The 13305-nt window shown below is 34.3% G+C and overlaps 1 protein-coding gene across 1 annotated transcript in view; it reads left to right on the forward strand.

The window, feature by feature from the left end:
- LOC111089193 (adenylate cyclase type 2-like) overlaps positions 1-8300 on the forward strand; it is a gene marked incomplete at its 3' end in the record, with an annotated part of 54957 nt that extends 46657 nt beyond the window's left edge. Inside the window, exons 5-6 of the mRNA XM_022401225.1 lie at positions 6284-6435; positions 8181-8300. Coding sequence (XP_022256933.1) covers positions 6284-6435; positions 8181-8300 — 272 coding nt within the window. The remainder of the gene's footprint in view (positions 1-6283; positions 6436-8180) is intronic.
- Between the last annotated feature and the right edge of the window lie 5005 nt (positions 8301-13305).

The following is a 13305-nucleotide window of genomic DNA, read 5'->3' on the forward strand; positions in this document are numbered from 1 at the left end:
CTCAGTAACAATAACATGTCCTTGTCCATCAAGACAAGAGAGCACATATATATATATTGTATGGATAAAAGAAGGATTACATACATATATAAATAAATAAATACACATATATATATATTGTATGGATAAAAGAAGGATTACATACATATATAAATAAATAAATATATTAAGACACAATGGCAAGTTTTATTCTTCTACTATCGTTTTTACTTAATTCACAAAATTTCGGCCAGAATTTCAAAAACCGTCTTCAAATGTTGCTCTATACGGTTGTAGTAAATTATGACCGAAAACTTGAAAATTAAGTGAGCCACAGTATGGTAGAAGAAGCCTCTCTCTTGTCTTGATGGACAAGGACATGTTATTGTTACTGAGAAGAAGCTTACATATATATATATATTGTATGGATAAAAGAAGGATTACATACATATATAAATAAATATAAATAAATACACATATATATATATTGTATGGATAAAAGAAGGATTACATACATATATAAATAAATAAATACTGTATGTAATCCTTCTTTTATCCATACAATATATATATATGTGTATTTATTTATGTATGTAATCCTTTTTTGAGCTTGCAATATATATGAGTGTAATTCTGTTTTTAAACCTATAATATACATGTATATACATACATGTAATCCTTCATTTGAGTTTACATCGAGCCCCCAGTAGCGCAGCGGTATGTCTTCGGAGTTACAACGTTAGCAACCGGGTTTCGATACCCGTGGTGGGCAGAGCACAGATAGCCCATTGTGCAGCTTTGTGCAAAATTAAACAAATAAAGAAACAAGCTCACATCGATATCAAGTGTGTATACAGAGTTGAGTACGTTATATTAAAACAATTTTGAATATGCAAGTCAGTAAGGCACGTGACAACCACAGCCGATACAAAGTTGCGGTAGAACAACATGTATCAGAACTACATTTTGACATCGTTTTGCATTTCGTAGGTAGTGTGATGCCGCCGTAAAGTTATAACCTTTGAGAAAGTTATGTAATAATCCTCATCAACGTAAGATATTCATACTTTCAGATCATGAAGATGTATTCAGGTGGAGCATTTAGAATTTCTAAGACATGATATCCCCTGTACGTTGGGGAGGGTCGAGGAATATGAAACTAGTACCATCGGGAAAAAAATCTGCAACAAGTCATAGCTCAGTCATGGTAAATAAAGTTCGGCGTCTTGGAACAGGTGAGAATATACGAACACAAAGGGTAGTGGCAAAACCGTCCATTGTGCCACGTGTACACAAGTTGCTTCTACGTCATATCCGCTCAATCGTCACATACCTCAAGGGGTTGGAGAATGAAACAGATATTCATGCTATTCCATAGGAAGAAATAGCGGTTAAATCGCCGAACTCAGCGCCCATATATTTCTGTGCTCCACATAGAAAAGATGGTGTATGGAAAGCCAGCAAGGAGGGGAAGTGTGCTTCGGACATGACAGCGTTACGACGGAGCCGTTTACAATGGAAACTGCGCTGTAGAGATATTGTCAAGAAGTATGGCCATCAGATATAACATGACTGGACGTGGAGATATGAACTGTAATGACGTTGTAAGGTTCCAAAATTCTTTAAATATAACGTATTATAACCTCTGTATAATAACCTCTGTATTATAACCTCTGTATAATATGAACAATGCTCTATTTCCTCATGTACTTTTCTTCAAATATTTTTGGCTTGGCACGTTTAAGTACCTCGTTTCTATAATGTACAGTGCGCAGCTGAAGATAATGCTAAAATTTTACTACGTCAAACCATGGGTTTTAGAAGTCTTCTAGCACTTGTATTTGCACACCTTTTCTCGTGATCTCGAAACGCCATCTTGAATACTGTGTCTTATCCTAAAATACCAGATTTCAGGCAACAGTTTTAATTATCAATCTCTCATTTCTGGGAATCTGAATACCAGATTTCAGGCAACAGTTTTAATTATCAATCTCTCATTTTTGGGAATCTGAATACCAGATTTCAGGCAACAGTTTTAATTATCAATCTCTCATTTCTGGGAATCTGAAAACCAGATTGCCTACTCACATGTTCATAATAATAAAGTGGAAAATTCGAGGTCCACCAGATTGTTTCACGTGTTTATTTTTTGTTCGAATGATTTTTAAAATATTATGTATAAAAGTAACTTTAATTTGTATCTATATTTTAGTTTGCTTTGTCGTTTTTTTTATGTTTTGTTTTTCTTGATGGCTTGATTGTTAGGGCGTTCGACTCGCAATCTGCGGGCCACGGTTTGAATCCCCGTCACCAAATATACACGTCCTCTAAGCCGTGGGAGCGTTATTATGTGACGGTCAATCCCACTTTCATAACAAACAAATTCAACACTTTGGTAATAAACGTTTAAACGATCCTAAGCCTAACTGTAGTTAAGCTAGGGCCATACTCTAGTAATGAGTTTCCATTACACGTCAAAAGCTACTTGTACATTGCGATTTTCCTATTATCATAACATCGTTATAACATTGTTTTATTCAGCCATAGTTTCAGCTAAAGTGATTCTAGGTTTCTAAAGTTTATCAGAATCTGAAAGTTCAAATCCCATTTAATCAAACTTATAGAATATCATGAAATGTGTGAAGCAAAATATCGATGTAATTCACAAATTGGATTCTGAAAATTTTTTTTGTTGTTCTTATTTTTATCTATGGATCATCACGTTAACATTATTTAAAAAAAATCAGCAAAAAAATTCCCCAAACTATACTTCTTTCATCTGAGACTAAACAGTATGCTTCCTGTATTCAATTAATTGTGTTAAGCCTAAATCAATATTACGTTTTGGATATATATATTTATATGTTTTATAACTTCTTTGATCTGAGACTGAACAGTATGCTTCCTGTGTTCAATTAATTGTGTTAATCCTAAATCAATATTACGTTTTGGATATATATATTTATATGTTTTATAACTTCTTTGATCTGAGACTGAACAGTATGCTTCCTGTGTTCAATTAATTGTGTTAAGCCTAAATCAATATTACGTTTTGGATATATATATTTATATGTTTTATAACTTCTTTGATCTGAGACTAAACAGTATGCTTCCTGTGTTCAATTAATTGTGTTAAGCTTAAATCAATATTACGTTTTGGATATATATATTTATATGTTTTATAACTTCTTTGATCTGAGACTGAACAGTATGCTTCCATGTGTTCAATTAATTGTGTTAAGCCTAAATCAATATTACGTTTTGGATATATATATTTATATGTTCTATATTCATGTCACCAGTACAATGTAGGTTTTGGTTTTGTTTGTTTGTTGTTAAGCGCAAAGCTACACAATGGGCTATCTTTGTCCTGCCAACCACAGATATCGAAGCCCGATTTTTAGCGTTGTAAGCCTGTAGAGTTACCGCTTAAACACTGGGGAGATTACATTGTAGGTGCTAAGGGAGGGATTACATTGTAGGTGCTAAGGGAGATTACATTGTAAGTGCTAAGGGAGATTACATTGTAGGTGCTAAGGGAGGGATTACATTGTAGATGCGAAGAAAACATTTAAAAGAACAAATAGATGTTACCGAACATGAGGAAAGACTGATACATGAACGTTACGTAAGAGACGTTACACATGTTGTTTTTTTTCCTCACACGTTTGAGAAATTTAAATGGTATTCTTAACCACTTATGAAAAAAAATAAAAGATGGTTGTGTCTGGTAAGTACAGTTCTTAAGTTTAAAATAAAACCACTCTTCTTATCGCATCACGTCAAAGAACACTCACGACCGAGACATAGCCTCTCTTCTCTTTCATAAACATCGTTAATTTTCAATGGTCATTGAAGAACCATAAGGAAGCCGCTTCCAAATGAAAGATATATTTTAGAGATGTAAAGGGGAAAGTCACTTGGCTTCACGTACCGGAGATGATATCCCACACACAAAGGTCAAGATCTCTCTTGACCTTTGTGTGTGGGATATCATCTCCGGTACGTGAAGCCAAGTGACTTTCCCATTCTCATGGTTTGAGTGGCGGAAATGACGTCACAGGTAGTTTATGCACGGTGTATTAGACGTAGATATTCATCCAAGTGCTGCTTCCTTGCACAGATTAAAACAAAACAGACCACGTAATATGTTAGTCTTGGTTGTTAAACACAAAGCTACACAATGAGCACTAAGAGCCGATTCGTTTTTAACGTAATCTGTTAGTCTTGGTTGTTAAACACAGAGCTACACAATCAGCACTAAGACCCGATTTGTTTTTAACGTAATCCGTTAGTCTTGGTCGTTAAACACAAAGTCACACAATGAGCTATCTGTGCCGTGCCAACCACGGGTATCGAAACCTAGATTTTAGTGGTGCGAGTCCTCAGACTTACCGCTGAGCCACTAGGGGGCGTTCTAGTAAGAGGCAACAAACACTTCGTTCAAAGAATCATACTTCATCTTATGAAAAGTAGTGAGTATGAATACTCACTGCTTTTAGGCTCTTGGAATTGTTACAAAGTTTGACACGAAACGTTCGATATCTCGAGCTTAAGGTGCAAATTATGAAGTTTTCTTAAGAAGTAGTCGGTTAGCAACCGGAAGATGTTACACGTAAGAATCCCCAAGATAGTTATTTGACACGTCATTCTACTGAGAAGTCGCTGTAGAGATATCTATATTTTATTCAGGGCCTAACGAGTATAGATATGTCGTAATTCTACTTTCATATAAAAATAATATCTTTAAAACTCTAACTCAAAAAATTTAGAAATTTTTGACAGATTAGAAAATAGGAAATATTGCATTTGAAAGGAGTGCCATCTAGTGGGCTTATTTTCATCTAGTGGTTAGCGTCGGTTGAAGTGACAGTTATGTTAGATTAAAGCTAACAAACTTATATATATATATATATAAAACGGAAATACTTCTTTATTCCAAGACTTTCTAGAATGTTCGAAAGAAGAACTTGTATTTGATTCTCGACCGATAATTTGAAAGAATGTCAACGTCATAGTCATATTATTAGGCTGTTGTTCCATACAAACCGTTTTGCGTGCTTTAGAAAAACCGTCGAACAGCTTACACAACGTATACAATCGCCGAGAAAAACTGATCGGTAGGCACGTTGTCGATTATTTATGGAATGTGGTAACGAGGTTCTTTTTTTTTTATTATTTTTCTGTTTGACTAAGATGTATTTTTCTCCACGAGCACGAACTAGAACACGACAATCAAGACTTAAGAAACATATTGAACTTTGGAAAGAGATTTGTTTTACCAAAGTTATGCCTCTGAAATTGAGTTTTAGGCTAACACATACACGATGTTTTTTGAGTTGTCTCTTACTCACCACAGTAAACCGATATTTACATGCAGGATTTGAAGACACCCAGTTTTGTTTTTTCGATTTATCCTTGTCTAGGATTACTGATGAGGGATGGGATTATTCGAAACTGGTACATTTACGTGAAGAAGGATGAATCAAATGATAAATTGGGCATCACGTTTAGTTTCAGCTTTAAGCTATATTTCAAGTATGAGCAGCGAACCTACATATATACTGTAAATATTGATTATATCGGACAATTTGGAGAAACTCTTGGCATCAGTGGTATTTGCTGCTGAGTTATATCAAGAAAGAATACGACAGCTTTAATACTTCCATTAGTTTGTGAAGAATTCAAATCCTTAATTATATTAATAATGATAATAATATATGCTAAGAACGGTAGAAAAATTGGTGACATGTTTGTTTGAATGATGAGAAAGAAATTAAATATCAATCTAGCAATGAATATAGAGTTATAATGCATTGTTTCGTCAGCTGAGTACTCTCGCTGTTAACGATATTATCGGCCGTAAACCCAATAATATCCACGACTTTTAGACTCCTTTAAGTTGGGCCAAATAGTCACAAAAAGGACAAATGAAACTGGATCACAGCAATAAAAAAAAAACAGTAAGTGAACAACAAGTCAGTGTCTGTATTTAATGAAACAACCAATTAGTGTCCTTATTTTAAAAAATCAACCTAGCAACGTCCTTATCTAAATAACCAATCAGTGTTTTTATTTCAATAAATAACATTTAGGCCCTTATTTAAACAAATAATTTATCAGTGTGCATTAAATAACCAATGAGTGCTCTTACCTGAATAAACAGCTAGTTAGAGTCCATGATAAACAAATAACCGCTTATTGATAACGAGTATCTTACTGTGGGATTTTATGCAATTGTCGTTGTGAACTATTTTTATGATACATAATCTGACTGTTTAATTTATTCTTTTTTTTTTTTTAGGAACAACTTCTTCTGAGTGTAATCCCGGCATACATTGCAGCGGAAGTGAAGCGAAAGATAATGCTTAAAATGGCGGACGCCTGTCAAACTCCAACCACACAAGCTAAACAAAGATTTCACGAGCTTTACGTTCAAAGACATAATAACGTCAGGTATATTGTTTGTTTGTATATTTATGAAGTTATGCACAAAGCTACACAATGGGCTATCTGTGCTCTGCTCACCACGGGTATCGAAACTCGGTTTCTAGCGTTGTAAATCCGCAGACATACCTCTATGTCACTGGGGAGCATCAGTTATATTGATAGATGAAGAAAATTTTTATTGTTAGTTGGAGGGTTTTCTCTCTCTTATTTTAAGTAAAATTTAAAACATAGATCATTCCACGCCTACTTTTTACTTGTCTCAGTCTATAGACCAAAATATTTGTTAATGGGCATAAACACTACGCAATGTGGATACAAATTGGTCCTTCAAAAGTTTGTGCGTAAACTTTTTGTCTTAAACCTTTTAGTTGTGGTTTAGGCCTGGTTTATATATATTTTTTCAAATTTATGCAAAATTATATTCATATCAATGTTTATTAGCCGCGGATGAGCGGCTCGTAGCATGGCTCTGAGTTGTTGTTTTTTACAAGCACAAACTGTTAGCTGGGTGGACAAAAAATTCAGAAGTGGAGACGGCTCGAGAACAAATATCCAAATTCTCACACTAGGGGAATTTGAGGTTGTTTTCAAATATTTCATTATATAAGAACTTAAAACTTATATGATATTAAATTTTGATTTATTATCTATGATTTGATGTCAAGTTGTTCGTATACCATGAAAATTAAGTAGTTTAATTAAATTTTGAATGTAACTCACTAAAACGTCGTGATATACGCAGTTTGACCTGCTCGCATGCTAAGGGTTAATCACGCACGCACCCACCTAACGTGCAATCAGTCACGTAGGCACATTCATGTTCCCTTCCAGAGCGTGAGAGTCATCAGTTTCCAATATTTCATGCTGTTGCCGATTTTAACGGTGAGATTCGCTTATCGACTGAAGTATGAACTCAAAACTACCACATCAAACATTTATAATACTGTGAAAAGCGAAGCTGAGATACCAGAGGAGGCATTTGGTAAAAACTTCGAAGATGGGACATATGGTAACAGATATTATTCTCAATATATGATATGCTATAAACTGGTGGGACCAAGGAGGCGCTAGATGTATGTAAAGTGTAATTTTGGAATTTTCCTGTTGTTGTTATTTTTAAACGGATTTATATTAACAGAGATGTTCTCGTTTGTTTGTTTGTTTTTCAATGTGCCTTCTTTCTGTTTATTTTATTAAATTCTTTATATAAGATGATTTCATTCAGCCATGTCTTGTGTGCCTTCTTTCTCTTTATTTTATTAAATTCTCTATATAAGATGATTTTATTCAGCCATGTCTTGTGTACCTTCTTTCTCTTTATTTTATTAAGTTCTCTATATAAGATTATTTTATTCAGCCATGTGTTGTTTCGTTGTAGCTACAGCAGATGGTTGTTTGTATTAATTGTTTTAGTTTATTTTGATTTTATGCCATTTTAATTTGTTTTGTATTATATGTATATTTTAACCTTCTTATTAATTTTCTTCCAAACAAATTAAGCCTAATAGCGTCACCTAATTAAAACAATTACAAGAAGATTAAGCCTAATTATGTTATACAATTATTGGTAATAAACACAAATTAGGCCTAATGATGCATCATCATTGTCATCGTTACACAACAATTAAGCCTAATCACTTCACACGATACTACAAATCGACAGTGCTTAAGTTACTAACTGATCATGAATTTGCTCTACATCAGAATTATATGACTAAAATTTCAGAAATTGTGTTTTTCTGTGTTTCTAGCATTCTTTATGCAGATATCGTCAACTTCACTCCAATGTCTGAACAGCTATCGGCATCAGATTTAGTGCAAACTCTCAACCAACTTTTTGGACGTTTTGATCAGATTGCACAAGTAAGTTCGTTTATTTTGCTTTCATTTTTCAACTATCATCATACTATCGATTTATTAATACAACTAAGATTAAGGCTTAACTTATTATAATTAAATGACATATTCGTAACTTACTTAAGATCTCTATCATCGTCGTCTTTTACTGAATAAAACAGAGACACATAGATTTTAAAATATACCAGTCATTCCACGAGTCTAAATTTCATAGATCTGAAACAACTTAAATTATTCTTTAGCAATGTTGTTCTTTCGAGTTATTAATCTCTTGCTATGAGCCACAAAAACATTTTATAGGTGTTGGTTGCGTCTGTAGGCTTAAATAATACCGTTTCCTTACTGCAACAATGCTATTTTAACAATTTAATAGAGTTTAGATTGTTATGGCTGAAGGGGTTAAAAACCCTATAAATATGTATCACACATATCAAACAGTTTAGAGCCTGTACGGTTCAAGAATATTACTCAAAAGAGTTATTGCGTATCACTCCAATGGGATCCAAGAACAGAGGGCGCCACTAGCTGACTTTTCTCAGTAGCACTTTCTGATAAATGTGTATCTCCCATAACAGTTGGCAGTAATAATTTCACAACTGTAAGATAATTTACATGATCGTTTTTATTATATTCACTTTCAAAATCTGTTTTCACGATTTATGTGGCTCACTTAACAAATAAAATATTTCAACAATAAACGTATAAACAATTAACTTTCCAACTGGCAAACAATGGTTTTCATGAGGTTTCTTTACTTGTAAGATACTACAAACGACAAAGAAAACTGAACTTGTCTTAAATCATGATTTATTGAATATTTCTGTACGTTATATTTTGCTTCTTCGGTTATTAGCAGTTAAAATATTTGTGATTTCAGTATACCACAAAGTAGTATTTTTTTATATTTAACTGGAGGTATTTTTAATGTATTTTTAACCCCGAATTTGCAACTTACCGTAGTGATAAATGTTATCATCAGATCCGGTAGTATTGTTTAGACTGGACCTAAAGAGTCCAAAGCCAGATCAAGAAATGTAACCGATTCTGATACAACTTCCAAAGTGCTTGTCCAAGTTGATTAATTTTGACGAGGGTAGACTGCTATTTTCGGTGTGAACTTGGCCAGATATTTCAGTGTAAGCAATAACGAGAAGTATTTGAATAAGAGCAGTAACAGATAAAGTCCAGAAGACGATCTTAGCAAACAGAATGAATGATGGATGAGCTTCAAAATGAGTTTCATTAACATCTGAATCACGATCTTCAAGAACCCAAACAACAATAGCCTTTGGAAGAAGCAGAAGATCCTTTCTTATTTTACACTTTTAGTTTTTCTTTTATTACTTTTTAAACCTCTTCTTGCCCATTTTTCCTTGATATTTTTTTTCTTTGAATAGATGTACTATCGTCGTTAAATCCTTGTTGATTACATTCGTTCTACTTTCCAACTTTACAATTGCAAGTATTTAGAAGAAGGGAAGGATCGTCTTCTGGTGTTTCCATGGGGTTCTAAGGTCGTTTTCTACGTTTTAAGAATGAAATACAACATAGAAAAAAAAAAAGAAATCGACATTTGTCCAGAAGATGGAAAATATTCGTCAAATGATGGGCAGAAAATATTGAATTATTCCCCATTGAAAAACTACACAGAAAAATTTGTCATTCACAGTGGAAGCCCTAATCCACAACTCTCGTTTTAGCGCATCTTTTTTGTTTGGTCAAATATAACATTTCCAGATTTATCATCAATATAGGCCTATTTAAGTCGCGAATTGGGCGCGTGTTGATCATGTGGTAGAGCTCTGGATTTCGGAGCTGTCTTGCGGATATCGAATACGTGCGATATCATAAAATAATCCTCGTACTATAAGCTGTGGGTGCATTAAAAGAGTGACAGTCAATCCTTTAGTGTGGATTGTGGATGGTAATATGCTGCTTATTGGCTTCCTTACCTCTACTCAGTAGTTGAAAATAAATGACGGCGGCAGATAGGCTTAGTAGCTTTGCCATAGATACAAACTACAAACAAAAGTCGCGACTTTAGGGTTAAGAACTCTGAAAATTAATGCGTTGCTTACCACGCCGAATATCATTGGCATCCTTTTTTAAACATATTTTGTTTACTATAAATGAATTGGATTGAATTTCGCTCAGAGCTTCACGAGGGCTTATCTACGTTAGCCGTCCTCAGTCTAGCAGTGATAGATCAGAGAGAAAGGCACCACCCACGACCAACTTTTGGGCTGCTTTTTTACCAACAAATAATGGGATTGGCCGTCACATTATAACGTCCCCACGGCTTATAGGGCGAGCATGTTCGGAGTAACGGCGATTCGAACGCCCTAACCACCAGGCCATGCCAAACCAGGAATATAGGAATACAACTCTAAGGAATTCTACGGAGGCTTACTTGTTCTTTTAAATTTATTGGATAATGCAACTGTGTGACGTAGTAATCATACCACGCAATCGGACAAACTCTAATTACTAAGCTAAAAACATAAATTGGTCTTCTGAGAGTCTCATGTCGAGTTTCAAATGTATCAACATTCGCGAGTGCTTTGAACGAAGTGGGACTAGGCTTGCATACAACGCTTCTCGTTAAAGTGAAGGGTTTTATTATGTTATTATCTATTTATTCCCTAACGGTTGTAACAGCAAACTTCGGTACACGTAGATTGCAATGCTAGAAGATAGAATGATGAGAAATGAACGTTACTGGTGTAGACTTAACGTACACGTAGATTGCAATGCTAGGAGGTAAATCTGCATGAAAACGAATATTACTCTTGTAGACGTAACGAAGATACAGCTACATTGTAGTATTTTATAAAGATACATCCACACGAGAGATGACCATAAGAAACATTTGGTAGAAATACATCCTCGTGAGAAGTGGGAATTATTCACTAACTTCTATATTAAAGGTAATCTTAGTTAATTAATAAAACTGTGTTTATAAAATTGGTTGAGTTTGTTATTTACACACAGTACTGTTCTGTAAACGGTAAACTGACACTACTCGAGCGAAATGTGAATTTTCAAGGTCAAATAGTTACAGAATCCTATACGTTAATAACTGGTTCATGTGTCAGAAACCTAAACTAAAATGAGAACACGACAGTAACAATAAAAGCATGTTTCGTAAAAGCACACATTCACTGAACAGTTGTCTAGAGGATAGAGGAAATGTTTATAAAACTATCAATTATATAAAACAAAAAAAACACATGTGCAAACAAACACATACAAGAAATTAGAATGAATTTAATGTTTCCCGGTAGAACAGCGTTAAGTCTATGGACACGTTATGGGATATGTTACAGCAGGTGATTAGCTAAGCAACACGTGATAGGATATGTTACAGAAGGTGATTAGCTAAGCAACACGTGATAAGATATGTTACAGCAGGTGATTAGCTAAGCAACACGTGATAGGATATGTTACAGAAGGTGATTAGCTAAGCAACACGTGATAGGATATGTTACAGCAGGTGATTAGCTAAGCAGCACGTGATAGGATATGTTACAGCAGGTGATTAGCTAAGGAACACGTGATAGGATATGTTACAGCAGATGATTAGCTAAGTAACACGTGATAGGATATGTTACAGCAGGTGATTAGCTAAGCAACACGTGATAGGATATGTTACAGCAGGTGATTAGCTATGTACCACGTGATTGGTTAAGTAGCACGTACTTAGTTAAGTAACACGTGATTGGATATCTAACATGTGAATAGTAAAACAACACGTAATTAGCTAAGCAACAGTGTCTTGATGTAAGCGTGCTCTACAAGTGTAAGAAACCTAACTATGAAGACTCACATGCTATATCTTAAAAGAAAACTTGAGAAGAATGAGATAAAAAAGAAAAATATATGAAATGTTTTTGTTGTTTTCCTTTAGCGAAAAAGTTACACAATGGACTTTAGCGTTATAAGTCCGTAAACTTACCGCTGACCCACTAGAGGACATCCGAAGTTTTCTCCTCCATTTTTTTATGAGTCTATAATTTTGCCTGATTTTAAAATTTGCCAATTTTCTTTAATCTACTGTATATGAAAATAAGAATAGAAATTGATTTTCTAATATTGATAAAAATACACAAGGCACACTTAAAGTGTTGTTGCACTTTCTTTAATACAGTATATAAAAAACTTTATGGATAAACCTTGTGAATATATACATTTAGTTACTATGGTAAATGGAACCGAATCAACAAGCATCCACACTTTGTCGTCAATAGTAACCGATGAAGCGTTCACACTTCGTCGTCAGTAGTAACCGATGAAGCGTCCACACTTCGTCGTCAGTAGTAACCGATGAAGCGTCCACACTTCGTCGTCAATAGTAACCGATGAAGCGTCCACACTTCGTCGTCAATAGTAACTGATGCCTGTTCTTTTTTCTTCTGTATTTGCTGTCAGCTTGCATCAATATTCGGCCTGATTTAAAGTGAAATTAATTTTGTTTTGTACTTGACCAGTACTTATTCTTATTGGGTTAATTTCTACTACCCAGGATTGAATACAAGCACAACAACAAGTAAATAAATAAAATAACAGGCAACTTTATACTAGACTTTTCTAACTGAACTGGTTTGTTTTTAAGGATCAAATAATCATATTTTCTATCTTTGTTCTGTTATTACAACATTATTTTTGCATGTTTTCGATTCTCTGTTCGTCTTCTAATGTAGCTATATCAGGGTTTTTTGCGCAAGAATCCTCGGTTTCACGGCTCGGGCACGCTTGGGCCACGCACAGCTCCCCAACGATTACTAATAAAATTGAAGCTCCTATAAAAATGAAAGTTTGGTGATAAACGTTGAGTTATTTTACCAGAACATCAATCAAACAACCCTAATAATTTAGTGTTGTCGTTATCATTCTAATTATTTGTGATTGTTTTTTCTTTTTTCAAAAGTTGTACAATATATATACACATTTCACATCTGACGTATCAAATAAATCCCACGGTGTTAAAACAAACATATTATATTTTCCATATAGGTCACG

This window comes from Limulus polyphemus, unplaced genomic scaffold (assembly GCF_000517525.1).
Source record: "Limulus polyphemus unplaced genomic scaffold, Limulus_polyphemus-2.1.2 Scaffold5512, whole genome shotgun sequence".
NCBI lineage: Eukaryota > Metazoa > Arthropoda > Merostomata > Xiphosura > Limulidae > Limulus > Limulus polyphemus.